General features: G+C 39.0%; 1 protein-coding gene across 8 annotated transcripts in view; it reads left to right on the top strand.

Moving 5' to 3' along the window:
• Positions 1-23,803, top strand: part of LOC23687451 (cGMP-specific 3',5'-cyclic phosphodiesterase) — a 311,454-nt gene that overhangs the window by 111,488 nt on the left and 176,163 nt on the right. For 7 of the 8 annotated variants that reach the window (XM_021837702.1, XM_021837701.1, XM_021837705.1 and 4 more), the window contains one exon: positions 4,145-4,688. In XM_021837702.1, coding sequence (XP_021693394.1) covers positions 4,145-4,688 — 544 coding nt within the window. Of the gene's footprint in view, positions 1-3,813; positions 3,963-4,144; positions 4,689-23,803 lie in introns of those variants that run through there. The other variant, XM_021837707.1, reaches the window with a different exon arrangement.

The following is a 23,803-nucleotide window of genomic DNA, read 5'->3' as shown; positions in this document are numbered from 1 at the left end:
AAAGTGTTACGGATCGGGGGAGGCAATCAAAAATTTATAATTTTAGCGTTACGTACTAAATTTACGCTGCCTTATTTCACTATGCACACTTTTCAAAAGTATCTCATAATAACTTATTTTCTATTCTATTCTATTCTATTCTATTCTATTCTATTCTATTCTATTCTAAGTGCTTGCACAGCCAATATTGAAAAGCATCCTGGAAATATTGAAATTTCTTCCAGTATTTTCTTGTCAGCATTAATATTTGCAGCATATCAATGATTTGATACAAATATTAAAATGGCCAGGCCCACTGTGCAGACTTGGGGTTTGAAGGTAATTCAAAAATTACCGGCGATCAGATTATTCATGAATGAATAACATGATAGACAGAAAATGTTGAAACATTGTGAGGGAAGAAACAGGGACAACCGTACCAACCGTTTCATTTAGGGAGATAGGCAAAATCGTTGGAAGTGGCGTTGCTAGAAAGTTAATGCACACTCCATTGTTTTTGTCCTTTTTCTAGGATGGGACACAGGTATTTCTCCCGTATGTCCTGGCTCTAAAGCCTGGGCTTAAGCGCCCTTACTCGCTCTCTGAAACGAAAATAAAAGTTACTCTGATCCCCATCCCGTAAAACAGCAATTTATGTATGTAAATTGAAAATGAACACACGCAAAAACACCACTAACACAAGAGTGGCATTTTGGACCACATTCTCATATTTGTTTTGATATGTAAATAAAACTTAAAATAATTATAATAAAAATCAGAACAATCTCACTCAGTTGATCGAAGGCCACGGTGGAACTGTCAGCGCCATGTACGCTTCCATCTACTGCGCTTCCATCCCCTTTCGCTCATGCCAGAAAACGCTCACGATCGATCACACGCCAGGTGCACATTTATTCCTCTTTTGCCAATTCACATTTCTTTTTTGCACTAACTTTTAAACTACTGATTTTTATTTCATCAAATTTTGCAACGCAAAGCTTTGTTTCGGAAAGAATTGTTTCAAAGCACAAGCTGAATTCCGAAAAATTCCATAACGCGAAACCGAGGTAAACGTGACAGAACATTCAAAACGCAGCCACCCGCGCGCACGGCTTGCTGCGATCCCCGTATCTCAAAATAACTTATTTTGAAAACAAAGTAACAAATTAGCATAATAAAACTCATATACCTACTTGACATGAGATAGCAAAAATATTTTTGGCCGCTAGTCTAGATGGGAGCAATTCTCGCTGAAACCTATTCTGCCATTGGCACTCATCGTTAGAATTTCAATTTTATGTCATTGATCGCTAGTATATGCTAATATTGAAGGGTTTTTTTTTTCTATCTTTATTAACGAGATTTTTAGCCCTGGGCTAGTTCATCTCGGGACCAACGGCTTTACTTCCCTTCCGAAGGAAGTCGTCACTGAAATTTTTAGTGACTATCTCGGGGATGGGATTCGATCCCAGGTCCTCGGCGTGAGAGGCGTGTGTTCTAACCACTACACCAGGTCCGCCCCCATATTGAAGGGTGGTTATTTCAGTTTACTCAAATTGGCAAGCTGAAAATTTTGAGTAAATAATTTATAAATCAAAGGTATTTCTTCATATTTCCCTTGGAACATATAGCAAACTTAGTGGCATCGTATAGAGGAAGGATATAGCTTTTGGACTAAAAAATTTAGGCGACCGTTTTGAATTTGGCCGCAAAATTGAATTTTGTTAGAAAACCCTTTTTTTCATCATTAGCGCACCGCTCGTTTAGAATTCTGAGGTCACCATCAGAAAGCTCAGAAAAAAATGAGTCGGTAGAACGACTCTTTCGGCCAATCCGCATTCGGCCTAACGACATTCAGCCTAATGGCATTTGGCCTAATAAGATATGCCCTAACGGGATAGAACCGTTATAGAGGTCAATGGGCGATCTTTGGGATTTTGTCTTTGCAAAAGTTAGTTTTCCCATAATAAATCCCATATAAACTTTGAAAAGCTGGCGCTTGAATATTGTTTCGCCGATCGAGCTGAAATTTTGCACAGTTGTTATGAGACCCAAAGAATCTGAATTTTGTCCTACACTTGCGGCCACATCTGTTGATACCGAGTTTATTCTTCATTTATCGACAAATTCTTTTATAAAACGGTTTTGTATTTGAAAAAGTCCTTTTGGAACCTGTTCTGCCAACATATGTTCATACATTATTTATTCTTTATATATTGACAATTTTTCAAAGTTATGAAGAGAGAGACGTCGCATCTTATGTTTTGAGCTTGAATCGGAAATGTCCCCAAAGAGGTCTTGAAAGACCTGTGTCAGGAACTCTGGGCTAACTCATGTCGGTTGGTTCCAAGTTTATTCTTCATGATTTTACATTGAAATTGTTTGAATTTATTTCGAACCATTGACTTGACAAAAAAATTACGCAATAAATCATTATTCTGTCTTGTGGATTTTTTTGTTTGATTCCATTCATAGGGTTTTGCACAGTGCTCTTAGTAACAGTTTTGGAATTTTTCTCCTCGTTTTTGCAAAATCTTTCTCATTATTTGTCTCTGCTTTTGTATTTACGTGCTCAACGATGGCCCAAAATCATTCAATTGGTAGAAGCTCTGTGGTGTTCGAAGAATCACAATCTTTTGGTACAATTGTAATGCTGTTTTCTGAATATCACCTCCGAACCACTGTTCCGTCAGTCAGGTCATAATTATAGAGTCTAAATTATAAAGAGACGAAATCTGATCATATTCAAAATAAATCAGCTAGCAACTATGCCAAATCTATTACGCAGCACTGCCAATGTTGAATCCCACGCTAAAAGTGAGTCACAGGTTTTATATGTTGAATTTTTACAGGTTTGGGTAACGAATGAAAAATTGACTGAATGTGTAGAAAACCAATGTAACGAGTAAAGCATTCTTTATGCAGAGCATGAAAATTGCAACCGACACACAAGTATTCAGAAAATATGCTACTTCAGAAGAAGCAAAATTTTCGTGGGCGGTAACATCTTTGTGTGAGCCGTTTTCAGCTTGTGTGAAAAAGTGTTTGACAAGTCTCCTGCTCGATTGGAATGACATTGACAGTAAACTTGGAATTCCAATTGGAACATTTCGCTTCTTTGCTTATATTTTCTTTAGTCAGAATAATATCATATGCATGGACTCTTGATTTGACGGCAAGAGCTATTTCTGCATACACTTTTTGGCGTACTGATTAATTGTACCAGTAGTTATGAGGATCATGCGATTTATATTAAAACTACATATAGCTTTCCAAACCATATATTTATTGACAAATTTCTTCATCTTGAAATAATCGTGATGATTTTTCTGTGCAATGGGAAAAAAGTGGTGTTATAAGGTTTTGAAGTTTACAGTACACGACGAAAAACGTGTCAAATGTACAAATTGAAATTGAAACTGCTAAAAGAAACCACTTCTCCCGGTGGGGATCGAACCCATGAGCTGCTGAGCCCCTTGAGATACCCCGACGTTAAGAGGCGAACTGAACTCGGTAACCCCAAAGCATATGGTATCATCAATTTGCAGTCTAAACTTCCTTCGGATGTATGAGATGTACATTAGGGCGGTTCAACATTTAAAAAAGTTTGAAAATCCTATCTCCCATATCTTTCTTACCATCCTTACCATAAAAATAGTGTTCTGTGAAATTTTCAGCTTTCTAGGTGATGTCAAATGATAGCTTTAAAAGAAATCGCATGAAAATTAATGAAATTGCACCTATTTGAAAATGCCTTGTTGGGGGTCGGCGACGAAACGTAAAGGATATTATCGCTTCAAAACAGTCCCAATTGAAATTTTCCCGATACAGGAATTAGTCTGAGAATACAATAGATCAATCGAAAAAATCAAAATGTTCCAATGCTCCCAGTGTTGCGAAGCCTCGATGAACGTCTATGTCAGTGACTATTGGGGCACACCTGGTAACCTATCGATTGTACTCTCAGCGGATTGCCAATTTTGGTGAGTCTCGTTTCGGTAGACCCACGTTCGTAGAGCAGTAGTAGCCAAAAGTACCTCCATGACAGTACAAATGTGTGTATGTGTGTGCGTAGAAAGTAACAAGCACCCGCTAAGTAGCATTGTGAGTTTCCACGAACCGTTCTATTTTCACCGGCTGCCATTTCTTCGATTTCCTTCCCCAGTCAAGAAACGCCACTCGCCATCAACGATAATAACGACCAAAGCAGCAACGGCACGGCCGAACCCGATGACAACTGTTGTGCCATTCCGAAGCTATCTTCGCAGTGTGAAAATGGTGAAGCAAGTGAAGTTAATTACGGCTTAATTGGAAGCAATTCAAGACCCTCCACCGGTGGAGGCAGTGTTTGTTCTGGGACGGCGGCCATATCCGCCTCGGAGGATCATAACCTACTGTCGCCGAACAACTCTCAGCGGTCCAGCATGAGCCAGTCGCAATCGCCGACGCATTTATCACCGGTGCGTCATAAGGCGTCGGACTCCGTTGGGTGTTCCCAAGAAGAGCTGGACGAGGTGGGTACGTTTTTCGACGAGCATTCGATTGCCATCGAGCGTTGGTTCCGCGAACGGGCACCACCCGAAGTCATCGCCAAGCTGCAGTCAATTAGCGGCGGAGGCGACGTGTGCAAATCGACACCCCGGTCGCCGCATCGAGCTTCCGTCACGTCGGATTTGTTCCAGCAGTGGCTCGCATCGTCCCCGGTTAAGGTAGGTTTATTACATTTTGCTTGATCGATTTGACTGTTTTATTTTATGGGCGATGGGAATTAGAACCTGCTACTCTATTTACAGACTTTTATCGCTGCTTGGACCCGTCAGGAGTTAATCGTCAATATTAACTTCCTTTTACGCGTAGTGTCGGTAGAGGTTATTTCAATTGGTTAAGAATTAACACTACGGATTGCCTTTCCAGTGGTAAAAGTTAAAACCACACTCCTGTATCATGGTATGATGCAGCTTCATGCTTACCGAGCCTAGTAATGAATGATTAGAGAAGTTTAAATAAAAGCTAACCACAAACGGAGCCTGTGGAGAATCAGTTAGCAATGGTTTCTCTGTGATAATCGGTTACCCTTCTTCAGTCTCTATATGTTGTTATTTGATTAAAATTATCACCTAAAAAGTTTCGCAATATGCGTTTTACACAGTGTATTCTGTGTTTTACGCGTTTGGCGACTTTCAATAGATTCCGATGTGTTTTATTCGTTGTTGATCTTTTTCGTGCTGTGATTGTAAAAAGCTTAATCCAGCCTAGTTGAGGTAGTGACTATGGTTCGGATAGTTCAGATCAGATCTTTAGCATAACAGAACAGCGACAATGAATTTTGCAGACCTATGAACAATTTTATAGCCCAAGTAGAGTTTGTTAAAAACATTACTTGCGTATGAGGAACTTCTTGGTAACCTTGTGAATCCAGGATTTGCTACTTTCAGCAACCATGAAATGGCGAACTAGCGCGCCATGCTTTGTTCATGCATGCTATTTATTAGCGCAATCATTGCTACACTAATTTCTAGTAACTATCAAAGATGTATGTATTGTACTTGAAGTTTCTGATAGTGACCTCAATAGGAATTACGTCTATTGTTTAGTGTATTTACCAAACAGATGATTTCAAATTAATTGTCGTACGACTGCGTAACAAAAATCCATCCGCTGATTGGGATAGTGATGCTTATGCTCATCACTTCATCTGAAACATTTAAGTAGTACAGATCTTGGAATAATTAATATATTGCTAATATTCGCAATTGCTCAACCTTCATGGTATCTGCTTTAGAAACAGTGCTAGACGTAACGATTTATTTGAACGAAAGTCAATTCGTGACTACTTCGCATGAATCAGTTGATTAAGCATTATCAGACCATCGCTATATTGTCTTTGAACATTTGAATGTAAGTTTGCAGACTTTGAGTTTAAAGAATCCTCGGTTCACAAACTGGGAACTATATTTTGAATTGGTGGCGATCAAATTTCATGGATACCCTCCGTCCATTGTTCTCACTTCTGGTGAACTGGAACACAACTGTCCTTGCTCCGAGTGATCACAATTGCTTGTCACCTTCCTTATAGGAATTAATCCTCACAACTTCCTTTATGGGAATAGTGGACGTCTGGCTATTGGTAAAGAAGTACATTTATCAGGTAGTCAGGCTGCTTTAAAATATTTGCTTCGACCAACTTAAGGTCGAGGCTTGTTATCGCATGTCGAACTCAAATTGAAGAACTGAGCTCATTCAACTCTGTAACCTGGTCATTTTTCCATCGCTGGGCTGTATTGGCTGATGAGTTAGCTCGCAATGGAGTATCACATGACATCATTGGCCCTGAATCTAATTGGCCCAGATATTCCAAATTCAAAGTGCTGTTATAAGTTTCCGATCAATTCTTGGACAAGTTTGGACTAGTTTGAAATTGTGTCGTCAATCTAAATTATACATTTCTGAGCCATCCTAAAGAAAGACGAAGTATTAAACAAATCTGTCAAAACAGAATAACAGTCTTTTGGTCAGAGCATTGACCAGCCACTGCCGACTCAACTATTACAAAGTTAAAATTTAACGTGCTTTAAGCTCTCTTTAAGCTCATGCGTTTTGCAGTGCCCTCTGGGCGCTGTTTAAACCCATTGTGATATATACATACACACTCTCAATTCGATTAGTTAATTTCCCTTTACAAAGAACTCCATCCCTATTCCCTCTCATATTTCCCTTCCTTTCCTTTCCCATCGGGTTGATGAAATAGGCCCAAATAAGGCAATGGTATAAATCTCCTAATTGGCGGCGAACGCGCCTGTGGAGCCGGCCTTCTGATACCTGACACCTGCAGGAATATCTCTAGTGATTCCTTCACAGATTTTTCTAATAAAATCTTTACTGGGATCCTTCCAGGAATTTCTCCAAGCATTCTTCTAGGATCTGTTTCAGGAATTCTTTCATGAATACTCCGGAATTTTCCCAGGATTTTCTCAGGGATTTTTCAAGTGATTCCTTCTGGTATTCCTTTTGAGATTCCTTTAGAAAAAGTTCCAGAGATTTCTCTTCTCAGGAAAATCCCTATAAAGGTTCTTTCAGATAACTTCTAGACTTTCTCCAAAAAATCCTCCAGGAGTTACGATTATTCAAGATATTTCACTAGTGATTTCTCCAGAATTTCTTCTGAGGATTCCTCCACGAATACATACAAAGATATTCTCAAGTGGTTTTCACGAGATTCATCAAGGAATTATTCCAGAAGGTTTCTTCCAGGATTCCTCCACGGGTCGCTGCAGGCATTCCACCAGGAATTTCTCCAGGTGTTCTAAAACTCACGAATCCCTCAGGGGACTCCTCAAGAATTTCCACCAGGAAAATCGCTACATAACTTATTCCAAGGATTACTCTAGATAAACCTCCATGGTTTCCCCAGAAATTTATCCAGGGTTTTGGCCTCCAAAATATCCTCTGGGTATCCTTCCAAAAGTTTCTTTTGAGCTTGAAATCGCATGGATTCCTGCAGGAATTGCATCAGAAATCATCTTAAAAATTTCTCCAAGGACTACGTTAGGAAAATCTCGACACAAATTTCTTGTGGAAAATCTCTTCATGGATTCATGGAATCTCTACGGGGTTTGTTTTCAATGGATTTCTCTAGAGGTTCAACCAGCAAAATCTCTACAGTGATTGTTCCTGAGATACCTACAAGCAAAGCGATCCCTGAAGTAAATCTCAGGTAAATCATAGTGCTTAGAGGAGTCTTAAGAAGACTACCTGAATACTTTTGGAGAAATATCTGAAGTTTTATTGTAGTGTAATCTGGAGAAAGCCCCGACGACATCTCTGTGATTTATTTGGAGGAATCCGTAGGGGAATCTTTGGAGGAACTTTTAAAAAGAATATCAGAAGAAATCGCTTGAAAAATCTTTGTAGGAATCTCTGCAGGCGTCTTTGAAGTAATCTGCAATAATTTTTGGAAAAGTTGCTGAGGAATCATTTAAGAAGTCTTAGTAAAGATTTTACTAGAGGAATCTATGAAGTAATAATTCCGGAATTCCGACAGAAACTCATTCCGAAATACTTGGCGACATCGCTAGAGGAATCCCTGCAGAAATATTCCTAAACAAATTCCTGGAATAATTTCATGGAAAAACTCTTGGCAAAATTCCTGAACGAATTGGAGTTCAAAATCTAGTTACGAACGTTAGTTTTTCATAGAGAAATCTCTAGCATAAGCCCTAGTAGAATCCCTTTAGAAATCTTTGAAAGAATTCCTGGAGAAAACTCTGAGAGAGTCTTTGGAGATCTTAAAGAAATCTCTGAAGGTTTTCCTGGAGGATTACTGGAACTCTTTTTGAACTGGTCCCAAAATATAGATTTCTGCCCAAAGTTATAGTTCCTACTTATAGGTAAGAAACATGATATGTGACTTGCCAAAAGATGTTGATTTTCTTGTATTACTTTTTTGTCATTTGGCCGAAATGGAAATGGTATTCAGATATAAAAATTAATGTTTGGGAGGTCCACGTATCTGTAGCGGTAAACGCGCAAGCTAACGAACATTGGTTCGAATCCCATTGGTTGAGAATCTTTTGGGATTTGAAATGTTCTCGACTAACCAAAGCATAGATTATCTTCATATTTAGCACACGATATATACATGTAAAACTGATCAATCAGCAAAGGAAGCTCACAGTAAATAACTGTAGAAATTCTCATAAGAATACCAAGCTTAGGAGCAGGCTCTATCTCGGTTGGGATGTAAGGTCAAAAACAAGACGAAGGATTTTATGTATGACTTTTGGCATGATGTCTATTTAGATCTGGACGAAAAATTAAGTCTTTTGAGGATCCTACCCCAATTCCATCTCCCCGAATGCACCATTACTCCGAATTCCATGACCCCAAATGCTGTTTCCCTGAATGTAAAATTACCTTGAATGACATAGCCAAGTCATTTCGGAATTCGGAATAATGTCATCGGGGGTAATGGATATGGAAGTCGGGGAAATGGCATTTGTGGTAATGGGATAGAGTCACGACTCTATGACAGTACCTCGAACGCCACTGCGTCGAACGCCATTACCCCGAATGCCACTACCCCAAACGCCATTGCCTCGAAAGCATATTGTATTGAGATTGATAATTGTGGAGTATTTAATACTGTTGTAAGAGCTGAACAGCCAAAGCGCTAAGCGCACAATAAGATTATGCTGAGGATGACAGCTTCAAATCGGACAGTTTCCAGGGCACAGAGTATCTTCAGTAGTATAGCAACGCTGGAACTCATGTGCAAGTGTGTCGATACAAGGATGAATTCACGACGATATCACGGCGAAAAAAATCTATTTTGGTATGTGGAATTCTTTAGCAGAATTCCGATAACAACTACACCATAAAATTGATTCTGTAAGATTGAGATACTGCAATGCAAGAAAACTGGTGAGCAATCCTATAAAAGACTTTAGTTTTACAAACAAAACCTAACAAGAACTCTATGATTAAAAGAAATGAAATATGTTATTCAACATTATAGACTTAAAAGCATCACTGAAGAAGAAAGAGCAACTTCAATCGATTCGCCTTCAGAAGCATAACTTTGAAATGTTTTGTTTTTCGTGTGAATTAACAGTTCTTTTGAAATTATTAAAGGCGAGCTCTTCCAGCAATAATTCAAAAGTACAGCCTATATTAGAAAGAAATAGGGAATATTTCTGACGAAATGTTTCCAGCTATGATGTCAACAATCACCCTAATAGAATCATGAGACCCATCCATAAGCAAAGGAAAGTGAAATGTCTGATAAAAATAATAGGGAGGAAATACTCATCAATAAAATATTTCGAAGGAATAGCTAATATATGGATGAGCATAAAATTTAATATCGTATTTTACCCATCCTTGGTAACCAGCGAGCCGTGCTCGCCCTATATTATTGTTTACAAAAGATACTGCGCTGCATTCTGAACTATTCGGGGTAATGGCTCATTCGGGATAGTGGCGTTCGGAGTAATTCGATGCAGTGACATTCGGGGTGGTGACCCATTCGGGGTAATGGCGTTCGAGGTGATGCGATTGAGCCCTCCAAACGTCGGCTATACCCCACTACCCCGAAAGCCATTACCCCGAATGAGCCATTACTCCGAACAGTATAGAAGATAGGCTCCATCCCATTATCCTGAAGGCCACTACTCCGAATGGGTCATTACTCCGAAAGCCAATACCTCGAATGGGTCATTACCCGGAATGATACAGTGCAGTATCTTGTTTTGCGGGCAAATATGCATCTCTAATGAAAGCTGGAATTAGTGGCACGTAAAATTCGTCGGCAAATGTTCATCATATATTTTCCCTTCTTTTATATGTCAGCTATTCTTTCGAAAAACCTTGTTGGCAACTATCTAGAGAGAGATTCTGAGACAGTGCCTGTTTATCAGCTCAGTGGGCTTTTTCGCTGTTCAAGGGTTCCTTCACAAATTTCATAACGCCAATAATTGCCATTTGTGATACCTATCCACCCCCTCGTACCATTTTTGTATGGAAATTCTACATATTGTGTATGGGCGAGTCTATGACACTACCCCGAACGCCACTACCCCGAATGCCACTACCCCGAACGCCATTACTCCGAATGGGTCATTACCCCGAACGCCACTACCCCGAATGGGTCACTACCCCAAACGCCATTACCCCGAATGCATTACATTTGAGACTTATACTGATAAGAGAGTGGGGAGATAATTGTACGATTCCTTATGAGTATTTAACAAGTTTGGCTCTACTATGTTTTTTTTTCTAATATTGGAAGATAAAAAAGCAGCTATCTTTTTAGCAAATGATTTTTTTTTTTCATACTAAGCTTTGTTTGGATTTGTCCTCTAATTTGGTGAGATTCACACCGCCACATTGCAATGCTCTGAAGAACAGCCTATTTTAAAAAGAAGGGTGAATGTATTATGGAAAGGATAGCTATAATATGTTAAATATTAGGATGTAATAAAGTCTCTTTTTGGACGTCGGTACGCACTTCCTATACTCATTTTTGAAGGTGTCAGGCTACTAGCATTAAGATGTCCTTAAAGATTTTGTTTGGTAAATGATGGTGAAGGAAGATCACCCTGAGATAGTCAATGCAAGTGTTGTTCTATGGAACCCGCTCAAAGACCAACCTGATAGACAATCGATCCGCTATAGCAAGGAAACGTAAAAACAGTAAAAACTTTCGTTGATTTGTGCGATCATTAATTTGAATTTCGATGAGATAACAACAACATTTTTTTTTGTTTTTTTGATTCAAGACAATGAAGAAATTATGATGGCAGAGAAGTGGTGAGCAAATCCATAAGAGACCTGTCTGTTTAAATACAAGAAGATAAAAGAAGGGAAAATTTCTGATTAGAATTAAAGCAGGGTTCACTTAAGTGAATATGTGTGGAAATATTAGTGACTAACTTATCCAACGCAAACTTGAAAGAACAGCCTATTTAAGAAAGAAGGGCAAATTTCTGGAGAAATGTTAGCAGCTATGACGTTCATATTTCAATTTTGTTTTTAAACAATTGTTTTCTTTTCTTATGAATATAGGTTGTGCCATAGCATCACGTTATTACAGTGATCATTCACGTCATAGCTGCAAACATTTCACCAGAAATTTGCCCTTCTCTCTTAAATAGGCTGTTCTTTCAAGTTTTCGTTGGATAAGTTAATCACTAATATCTCCATATAGAAAACCCTTTTTATTATTCGTGAAGGAATTTTCGAAATAATTCCTGGAGAATTCTCTGGAAGAACCTCTGGAGATATTTAGAGAGTGATTCTTGAAGGAATATCTGAAGGTTTTCCTAAAAGGATGTCTGGTGCCCTATTTGAGCAGGTCTCAAAATTGCGATTGATGTCAAAAGTTATAATAGTTATAAGTTAGAATTATGTCGAATGATTTCGATTCCTTATATTACATTTTTTTACTAATTTGGTAATAACGGAAATAAAATTCAAGTGTGATAACTTTATATTTAAGAGACCCATATAGCCTCAGCGGTAAACGCGCAGATAAAACTAATGGGCATGGGTTCAATTCCCACCAGTCGAGGATCCTTTCGGGTTGGAAATTTTTTTGACTTCCCAGGTATACAATATCATCATGCCTTGGCATATATACATAGGCAAAAATAGTCAGATGGCAAACCTCTCCGTATATAAATGCTGAGAAGCAGGCTCTGTTCCACTAGGTGCGTAACGCCAGGTATATGGCATGGTGTCCATTTACATCAGGATGAAAAATTATGTATTTTGAGCCGTCGCATGATGGTACTATATGATGGTCTGAAAATGTCCACATCACACCCTAGCGGAACCGGTTCCGGAATACTCCGAAATACCGGCCAAATCTAAATGTTGGTCCTCTTGGTGTCTTGTAAATCGGAATGAAAAACCATGAAATTTGAACCGTCGTTATATACATGTGAATGAACTGCTGAATATGATATACGCCAGTTCCTTCTGAAACAGGTTCCAGGTTCCCTTGTGCCCTTGTGCCCAGAATGGCCATACTGACAAACAATTTCCAGGGTTTCATTCTTGAGTTCCATATCTTTCATATAAAGCTAAAAGAACCGAAATCGGTTCAAAAATGGATTTTTGAGAGCGTTTTAAAGTCATGGGTCATTTTTGACCCTTAATGCATAATGTGTAACTTTTTCTTAATGCATTAGGAAGGTTAAAGGAATATATCCTGAAGGCATTCACTAAAGTGAATCCTGCTTTAATTCTAATCAGATATTTTCCTTTCTTTTATCTTCTTGTATTAAAACAGACAGGTCTCTTATGGATTTGCTCACCACTTTTCTGCAATCATCATTTCTTAATTGTCTTGAATAAAAAAAAAAAAAATTGTGTTTATCTACATAAATTTAAATGAATGATCTCACAAACCAACGAAAGTTCTTACTGTAGCGTCAATAAGAGGCCGCCGGTTTTCTAACATGTACAAATGTAAAACGGAACGGATGTCTTTTAGATTGTTTTTTTTAAGCGGGTTCCATAGAACAACACTTGAAGCGACTATCTCAGGGTGATCTACCATTACCGTCGTTTACAAAACAAAATCTTTAAGAAGATCCTAATGCTAGTAGCCCGACACCTAAAAAAATGAGTAAAGAAAGAGCACACCGATGTCCAATAAGAGACTTTACTACAACCTAATTTTTTGCAGTATATAAAAAATTCACCCTTCTTTTCGAAATAGGCTGTTCTTAAAAGCATTGCTTATGCGTCTATATAAGGGTTTACCAATGATGCACGAAAACTAAAATTTCCATCAGAGTGTTTCCCTTCTTCAATATGCCACCTCTTCTTACTAGCTATTCTGTTTGTGATTATAACCTTCCTATTTTTCTTCTTCTTGGCATTAACTTCCTCACTGGGACAGAACTTGCTTTTCAGCTTAGTAATCAAAAAGCATTTCCACAGTTATTAACTGAGAGCTTTCTTTTCGCATTCGTATATCGTGTGGCAGGTACGATGATACTCTATGCCCAGGGAAGTCAAGGGAATCTCCATTACGAAAAGGTCCTGGACTGACCGGGAATCGAACCCAGACACCTTCAGCATGGCTTTAGTTTGTAGTCGCGGACTCTAACCACTCGGCTAAGTTTCTATAATTCATTTTTCACTTCCCAGTTACTGTAAACCAGAGTCTCATTTCGAGACCTGAACTTGAAAAAATCCGATGACCCAAAAACAGTGCCCCTGCCCCACTCATATTAACTCCAAACAATGCAAAAATAGACGAGCCAAACACTGCCGAAAACATTGTTCCGTAATGTCATCAATCACTGTTCCGCAGGATAAAACCTGTGAAGCATCGTTCCACTCGTAACGGACACTTTTGCAAATCATGCTGCATGCAGGGATCCTGTGTCGAACCGTAAGCTTTCACGCATATCCCGGGCACCATCTCATTCCCCACGGGATCCGATGGGAAAAGTTTGGCTGCAACAAACAACAAACATTTCCCCCACGATTAACCATCGGAACATGGCGATAAGCGTGCAGACAGAGATTTACGATCTGTCATGGATGTGCGGTTTTGTTGGATTGTTCGGAAAGCTTCGCTCATCTGTTGTTTTTCGATTTTCATCGTTGGATGTGGTAGCAAAATTTGTTAGGAAATGTGGCGTAAATTGTATGAAAGTTCACCACCCACCACATCGCTTACAGGAGTGGAAGCTTCTCATTGGCTCTCGAGAAGTTGCTTGAAGCGTGAAAAATAGTTTGAATTATAACCTAAGCGGTTTCCCTCATTAAGAAACTAGACCAATAGTAGGGGATCCGTTACATTGTTCATCCAAGGTTTTTGGATTCATCCTTTTTGAAAGCAAATGATTCCAGCTTGTTTTGATTCCAACACTCACGTGGAAGTTTCCTTGACTTCATTGGGCATTAAGTATCATCGTACCTGTCACAAGATATACGAATACGAAAATGGCAACTTTGGCAAAGAAACTGAGAGCTTTAATAACTGTGGAAGTGCTCATTCAACACTAAGCTGAGATGCAGGCTTTATCCTATTGATGACGTAATGCCAAGAAGTAGAAGAAGAAGAAGATAAGAACGTAAGATGAACTCCTAGTGCACATACCCTACGTGCACTTTGTCTTACTTCTTTAGCAATGAAGGAAAACAACTATGCAGTGTTTCGGATCCAGGATTTGCCCCCTTTTGGAGTGGGGAAATGACGAAGATGAGCGGAAAAAGCTCTTGAATCGCTGTGTCACCCAGGTCGTTAGGTCGGGTTGCACTGTGTTGTGTGGCGGTTCATCATCTAAAACGGTTGCTTGCACGTGTCGACCCAGCCGGTGAATGGATGGAGAAAATTCCATGCGTGGGAGCTGTACCAGCAAGAAGATGTTGAGTAAATGGTGGAAGGTATCACGATAAACACTCTTCAGCTTGACAATGCTTTAATGGGTGCAGTTGACACGGTTTTGAGTAGAATGGAACATTTTGTTAATAGTGCTAGTTCTATCGTTTAGTGACAATATCCGAGATTTCTACAAAAAGTTTCATTTAATATTCTGGCTATTCAGATTTTGGCTTGTGTCTTGCCAATAGGATATTTCTCAGTTGTTATTTTCAGCATGTTTTTTCAGAATTCATTTATAGATTTCCCTCAAGATTTTTCGAAGTGTTGCATCAGATAATCAAACAGATAGTTTTTAGGAATCTCTCCAGGATTTTTTTAATCAGGAGATGAATCAGCCTATGGCTTAAAATCCCGATAATGAAAATGATGAAAAACAAAAAACAAATTGCTGCGAAAATGACTGATTGGGTGTTCGGTTTTAAGTATTCTAGAAGATTCAACGTTCATATGGAGAATTCAAAACAAAAAGTCCAAGAAATATGAATTTATATTACTCAACCAAACTTTCCTCATATATTTCAATCGAACCCCACTTCAATAAATTACAAGAAATGACTTACCTTCCAAGTCCCCACCCATAGCAAAACGAATTTCGTACCCGAATCGAAATCACGAAAAGAAATATGCCATAAAGTCGGGTCGTTTACTCCTTTCCAGGATTTTTATCGACGCCAATTTTCAACTTCCGTTGCTATTTTCGCACTCCTTTCGCCCCAATCCACTTAAGTTCCAATAATCTGCTGCAGACTGCCATGATGGAGCATAGGAACCAGATAAAGTATAGATGCGAACCCCTTAGCGATAAATAAAGTAAAAATAAAACGTCGGAAACGGAGAACTTGGCAAACAAGGCAAACTCGGCAACCGAAACGACAACGATGGGCGACGATGATGATGTTTCTATAAGGGAACATGGGGTAAACGCACCTCCTAAAGAATAACTCGATTTTAACTGTGAATTCCCTCGAAAACTTCTACGGTAGTAGGGTTTACAGTTACAATATCATTCATCTTGAAAATATCGTGATGGCGCGTTTTACCCCGATGGCGCGTTTTCCACTGGGTCGTACACGGCCACACTTGTATGTGCAGCCGATAACTAGCTGCAAAAAAGAGCGAAAGTTTCCGATTTCTATTTTCGAAAATATGGTAGCGTTTGAAGAAGGGTTGGGGGAAAACTTTTCCACGTTCTGGTGTGTGCCGCCAATGTGCTATGACACGATGGTGGCGCAATCAGTGGGTGGGTGCAGATTGGAGGCGAATGTAAATTTATGGGGAAACTTGTCGCGATGCTCGTTTTCGGATAAAGGATTCATCAAACCGATGCGTTAGGTTTGTTATCTTTTCGCTTCTTGAGCTAGATATTCCATAAAAGCTAGGGAGATGTTTAATATGGTATTTTCCTGTCTGTTCTGTGTCATAAGCTGAAGACTATGGGTTCAATCCCAGGCCCGTCCCTTTCCGCGTAGTTTGAAGTTGCTATGTATTACATGCTTAAATATTCCACTCTTAATCTATCACACATAAGAACTATTCGTTCTTCGCAATCACTAGAACCAAAGACGAACAAGAAACCGTTTTCCTACTCTTTCATCATTACAGCACGCCTCTCCTTACGCCTGATAGGGGAACTAGGGGTAAAATGAACACCCTAAGCAATTTTCATGTTTTCTTGCTCATGGTACTGTCAGATTCTTTTTCAATGGTTTATAATTGAAGAAGGATGTTTATGCAATGTAACAAGTTGAAATATTGTGAGGGAAATAGAATTTTATCATCATTATTATAATTTTGAAAATGTCTTTCCACAGAGTCAATGTTCCAATCATGTGGGTTAAATGAACATGTAACGGGGGTAATATATGTTCATACTTGGGGGTAATATGAACATACAATGGGGGTAATATGAACATATACTGGGGGTAAAATGAACACATGCTGGGGGTAAAATGAACCTGCAGTGGGGGTAAAATGAACACTATTTGAATTGAACGAGTTGCGGCACGATTCTTGGCATCTGGTACATGATCAATGCATATCTCAAGACATTCCGGAATCGATGGAACGTTTAGCTGTGACCATTTGGATGGCTGTCGAGGTCCGTCTTTGTATTTTCTCCGGAATATTCTCGGCATCTGAAATAAAATCCTCTAGTATTCGCCCTACCATGTTGTTCATATTACCCCCATCTCGAGTGGTTCATTTTACCCCCAAAGAATCAACATGATAAAATCATTTGTTCTAAGAAGTTGGAAGATAAAAATACTTTCAATTTCCATCTACTTATCATAAATACCTTAAAGATATGATGTTCCTGGCAGTTCAAAAGATGTTTGATGATTTTTGTCACAAAAACCTTAAATTCCACGAGTGAAAATTTACATCTTATGAGAAAACGGAGAGGCGTACTTTGTTTTTGTTTACTTTTCCAGCTTTTGACAGTTTTAGATCGCGCTAGAGTTGTCTAAGTAGTTTCTTAGTCTATGGATTAAGGATGGTGCTTTGTTTTACATAGATTTATAGCATAATTACCGTGAAACACAAACCTGTTTATTTTATCCCCCTGTTCATTTTACCCACAGTTCCCCTACAGGCAGCCTACTAACCAATAAGCAAGCCTTTCTGCCATACTACCCTCATACCGTCCCGCATGAACAGACGTAGATGCAGTAGTATATCCGGTCTAGTGTGGGCCAGTTTCAAATGCAACATAATTTCCTCCCCCTTCCCTGCATTGGTCTACATTCTGACGTGGCAGGCGCCATTGTTACCTAAAAATAGAAGATCACCAGCACTTATACACGGAGGGTTATAAGCCCCAAGCAGCCATCTGGTTGGTTCCTTGTGTAAATGCAGCTGATCTGACGATACTGGAGTAGCGACCACGGCAGGCCTATCAAGCTTAAGCTAAATATTAACTTCGTTTTCCCGTCCGTCCTGTCGTTTTCCTGTAAGCTTACTTAAATTGTTACCTATATGGTTGCACATTATGGGTTCTACACAGTATATTCTGAGCTTTTTCGCCTTTGATGACTTTGAATAGATAGAAGTGGCTACGGTTAAGATAGAGCAGATCAATGTTTAGCATAATAAAATAAAGACTATTAATCTATGCAAATTCACTTAAAATGGTAGAGTCTTCGAAGAGATAGAAGAAGAAAATCTCATTAGCCAAGCGAATTCTATTTCGGTAACCTTGAGAACCCTGTTTTTGCTACCTGCAGCAAACATGAAATGGCAAACTCGCGTACCATGTATGCTCGTTAACTTTTGGGCTGTCGCGCTATTGTTCTTTGTACAACAGTTGTGATTTTTATGCTATCATTTTGAAACAAAGATATCTATCGACACCAAAACAGAAGATCCGGAACTTCCTTAAAAGTATACATATCCTGAACATTGACCAAGAGAGCTGATTTTTTTTCAAACGGTTTGAAGTGATGGAATTCAAATAAGTATACCATCGTTGCCACAATATGATCTCGAATGGCAATTTCTTGTTCCTCTGAATGATCTAGAATATCTGTTTAAATGGCCGCAAACTGACAATTGACCAACAGAGTTGCGATTTCTTCCAGGCGGATTTTACTGATCTCCACAGGACCACTAGGTGGTCATCAAAAACCAGACAACGGTGACGATATTGACACGATTCTGAAACAACGAAAGTATTTTTTTAGAAGAATATTGTACCAGATTTTTATCATGACCATACAGTGACTATTTAAGATGGCAAAGGCATAGATACGATTATGAAACCACAACATGATTGTTTGATACAAATTTGATTCAAATCCTATACATGCAGATGCGTTTTGCCTGACGGCGCTCAAGCGTACACAATAAGGGACGATTCAAATATGACGTCCATCATTTTTCGGGATTTCTAGACCCCCTCCCTCCTCTGTCACGCTTTTTCCAATACCGTAAATTCGGGTGAAATTGATCAGTAGGGTGAAATTGATCACCGTGTCACTCGATTTTATTTCTTCCTGATGGAGCACAAATATCAATGTAACCTTCAGTGAATGAACGTTGTTTGTCGTAAATATTGTCAAATTTTGCGTTGTGAAGTTTTTTGCGTTGAAGAATGTGCATTTCTATGAAAATAATGCAAAATTCCAAAATCATGTACGGAGCAGTATTGACAAACATCAATAAACTTCTAGCTCTAGACAAGGATTTGAAAATGGTATGATCCTGAAAGTTTGTGAGGATACTTACGATATATCCTCAAACCAGATTTCATAACCAAAACTCGTACCAATTCGCTTATTTAGTTGAAATAATTGAATTTCTGTTAGATATCATGAAATTCCATAGAAAATTGCATACATTTAGGCGTTTTCTGCGTTATTCTTGAAATTTAACTATTTATTATTTCTATAAATATTGTATTGTTAAGAATTTAGCAAGCATATTCAGATTCAGGGAGCTCAAATTGATTATGTAGAGTTGTTCTGAAAACAAACAATAATCGCATTGATAAGTGATCAATTTCACCCCGAAATGACAACACCCGATTTTTTATTTTAGAGATATTTTTTAGCACTAGAATTATTTTTGTTAGAAAATTTCGGTACTTGAGCCAATGAGGCTCACCTTCGTACTTGTTTTTCTGCATTCAGTTATTTGGCATTGCCAACATTCTAGAAATTAGACAAGAAAAGCCGTGAAAAATGATCAATTTCACCCGAAATTACGGTACCTTATACACCTACTGTCACACTCTCTTAGACCCCCCTCCCCCAAACGATGGACGTTATTTTTGAATGATCCTTAAACGTAAGAGATAAAATCAGTTTAAAAAGAATTGCAGCTCTCAAAACCAATTTTCTAGAAATGTCCTTTCTTCCGAATGCCACATAGGATCGAACGACAGCGACGACATTGATAAGATTCTGGAACCACGCATGCAAATTGTTTTGAAGAAATTGCAGCTATGTTAGTCAATTGTCAGTAAATGTTCCGGATGTTACGGATCTTCTGGAAGACCAAGAAATGACCATTCTAGATCATACCAAACTAACAGTGGTATACTAATTTGGAGCTTATCACTGCGAGTCGTTTGTAAAAAAAATACCAGCTCTTTTGGTCAACTCTCAGGATATATCCACTTTTAAGGATGTTCCGGATCTTCCGAAGGACCAAGAAATGGCCATTTGAGATCATACCAAGGCAAAGATGGTATACTAATTTCAAACTCATCATTGCAAGTCGTTTAATAAAACCCGCTCTTGGCCACCAATATCACAATATTAGCCGAGGATACATAATTTCCGTTTTCTGTTGAATTAGGGGTGTTAAAGCACCATTTACTATAGTTAAACTGTGTAGAAAAGGAAGTTGATCAATTTTTTACCCAACCTGACCCCAGAGAACACCAGAATAACTCCGGCCATAGGAAATAAACTGGTCCACTTGTGTCAGCATATAAAACTAGCCTTTGGATTGCATCTAGTGAAAAACCGCATTTACATCAGTTTAATTAAACGTTCACAATAAAAAATAATAAAAAAAAGAAAATCTATCCTTGGTCGTATACGGGTTAAGGTCGTTTACGGTGTCGTGTACTAGACGAGCTTACAATTAAGGACAAAAAATTTGTGTCTGCCAAAGGATACAAGCTGTAGTTGAAACAAATGGCAGCCCTACTAGTGGATTACAACAAAGTTGTAGCATAGTTAAATCAAGATTTGTTACAAATAACAAATTTTGTTTCATTTTTGTAATAAGCACCTTGAGTTTATGGAGGAAATTATTACAAAATAAAAAATCAGTTATAATAACATAGATTGTTCCAAATTTGTTTCAATTTATAACATAATTATAACACAATTTTGTTATAAAAGAAATGAGAACAATTACTTATACATCGGCGTTTTTATTCATGTAAAAAAAATACAAATTTTGTTATAATTCAATCATGGAAAACAACAAAATGAGTTACATTTTTGTTCGAATTATAACATTTTTTGTTCCAACTTTGTTTAGTGTAGAGGAAATTGTGTTATAATTTTTGTTGCATTATCAACTAATCAACCAGAATTATAACATATATTGTTAAAAAAGCACTAACTGAGTAACAAAATATGTTACAACTCTGTTGTAATCCTGGTCGGGAGGTATAGGACTGAATTCGGTTTTCAGACACACATGTTTTTATTTTTAGAAGTTTTTTTTATTTAGGTAATAAAATACACTGGTTTTTTGAGATTTTGTTACACCTCTCACAAACTCTAGTTCAGGGTGTATTTTTCCGTACCCCTTTCAAAATGTCAGACAGAAGTAAATATGAAGAAAGGAATGTTTAAAAGTAAAACCCATGGCATTTTGTCGATTTAGCGAACCTCAAACATATTCAAAAGTGTCAAGGTTCAAATATAAACCCATTTTTTTATTTAAATTCTAATTTGATACCTACCTTGATACCTTGATGGCTACAGCGTAGCATCACGCCATTGCCGGGCGTATTGTAGAGCTCCATTTTCGTCGGTCTTGGGCGAAACTTCTCCAGTTGCCCCGAACGTTTAGGGTCGCCAGGTCCTCTTCCTCTGCGTACAGCCAGCGTATTCGTGGTCTTCCCCGAAGCCGCCGACCTCTACCTGGTTCCCTGCTGAATATTATTTTCGCAATTCTTTCTTCCGACATTCGCACTAAGTGACCAGCCCACTGAAGTCTGCCGTATTTTACACGATTGATAATATTCGCATCTTTGTACACTTGATACAACTCGTGATTCTCGTCTGCGCCACACACCATATTCGAGTTTCTCACCGAGTATTCTAATTTGATATAGCTGTTAAATAAGCGAGAAAATTTGCGAAAGTATTAGCAAGAACACACTCTACCGAGTTTTTTACAGTTTAAAACATTTTATTCAAAGACAAGATTTATTCAAAAATATTCTGCAAGCATTTGAAGTGATTTTTCCTAGAATTCTAAAAATTCTTTGAAAAAGTTTTCTATATTTCATTTTGTAACCATGACCCGAAACATCATTTTATTTTCTGAAAATAGACTGATATTACTCCCAGGAATTCAACCAATATGTTCTACAATGTATGTTTTGGGTTTTCATTAGGGATCATTCGAAGTTCTTAACAGATTTTTCTCAGGAATGCCTCAACAGATCAAGAGCGGTCGCACACTCAACATTATCAGCAGCACCACGTTCATGTTATGTATAACAAGCCAACTTTATTGAAGATGCGTGCAGTACATGAAGTGACCGGTCGTCGCTTAATCCATTGATGCATCTAACAATTCTCCAAAAATCTCGTCATAGCTCCGTTAAATCCCAGTAGTTTGCCAAAAAATGCTTCCAAGAATCATTTATCCACAGAATTGGCTAGCGAAATTCTTTCTTGTTGAATCATGGGTAAGACAATCTGTAGCCGCACGAACTACAGAGTTCGTGGTTGGCCGAAATACAACCGGAATTCAATGGCCGCCACCGTGGATTAAAGCGATTATTCCTTGTAAAGCGAGAAGCTTAAGCGCCACCTCGTTAGAGGACCTCCCGCTCACGTTAATTGTTTGCCCGGTCTGAGAACCACCAAAGTTTGTCCATTGAAGAACCTTGGAAAAAGGTTCGAAGAATAATCCCGTCTATTCCACTTTCCTAGCGTCCGACTTACTAGATTCCGAATAAACCCAAAGCGAATATTACTTACTCGACCCTAGTTGCACGTGCGAAGAGAAGCTTTCCAAATTTAAAGTTTTATCATCATTGGAAGTCCCGACACCGTCCCAGAGATGGCGACACCGACCAGAAAGCTTACCATCATTCAACCACATTACTCAATGGAACTACGAACGCGCACAAAAAGGAGATTGCTCAAGTGAACCGATAACCAGAGAACATTACACCTCAGCAAGGGATTTTCATTAGGGGTTTTACATTACACAATTATTCATATTTACAGCGCTACATTTATTCCTAGTACTTCGAAATATTAATTAGGCCTAATTCCTCCTATGCGTGCGTGCTCTTTCCCCTACTCAACTAGCATTTCATTTCCCCAAACGTTACATGTGCACATGATTTTCTACTCACTCTTTACTGCATTCTATCGGGTGTACCTACGCTGATTGCGTCAGCAGGCGGCGAGGTGGTCAGCGACGGCGGCCGCTATTGTTGGTCGGCGTGGCTTGAGCCTATTGTTCGTCGGCTTGGGTTGACTCGCTTGCCAAAATTTCAACCGCGTGGATGAAGAACGACGAAAGAGGGTCGAGCGTGGCCAATTCATCTATCAGGGCGAACGGAACTTTCGGACCATCCGATTATTGGTCACGTGCTTGGTCCAACGCTACTTGAAGACGATCGATGCTGGGCGCGATGTTGACGGCGCGGCCCCTTCGGCCACCGAATGGCGTGGGCCGGCGGATTGCTGGACTGTCGATCACCGTTGCTGGGAGAAGCGGGCTTCTAAGGATAACAAATAGAGCCGTCGCACGGCTACACAATAAAAGGGGTTAAGAGCGCAACGCAACCTATCAAGCACGACTTTCATACCTTTCTTCTCTGCACTAAAAGTATATTAAGCACAGGCTTCTACCACTCTTTTGCACACGGGAATAACTTTCTTTCCTGCAATTGTTAAGGCAATCAATTCACTGAGCAATATACTTTAGCTTATCAGACTCACTACTATGGATTTTACGGAACACGGGAGAAACACTTTCTAATCGTTACGATTGTCCAGGCAAAGTGATCTAGGATCTTATAGTCCTCAGATAGGAAACCTCGGACAAACTAACAACTCCTAACGAACAGTTCGGGTCGGCTTTCTTATTCCCTTTCCGGTTTTTCGGTATCTCGCTCCCACCAGTAATCATCAAAAGCGACATTCATGCTCTCCTCCCCAATCCTCAAGGTCTTTCGCAGAACGTGACCTTCGGTTTTCTTGGCCCGATCGC

Source organism: Aedes aegypti, chromosome 1, assembly GCF_002204515.2.
Source record: "Aedes aegypti strain LVP_AGWG chromosome 1, AaegL5.0 Primary Assembly, whole genome shotgun sequence".
NCBI lineage: Eukaryota > Metazoa > Arthropoda > Insecta > Diptera > Culicidae > Aedes > Aedes aegypti.
Note: the sequence above shows the minus strand (reverse complement) of the source record. Positions and strands in the feature narration are given on the sequence as shown.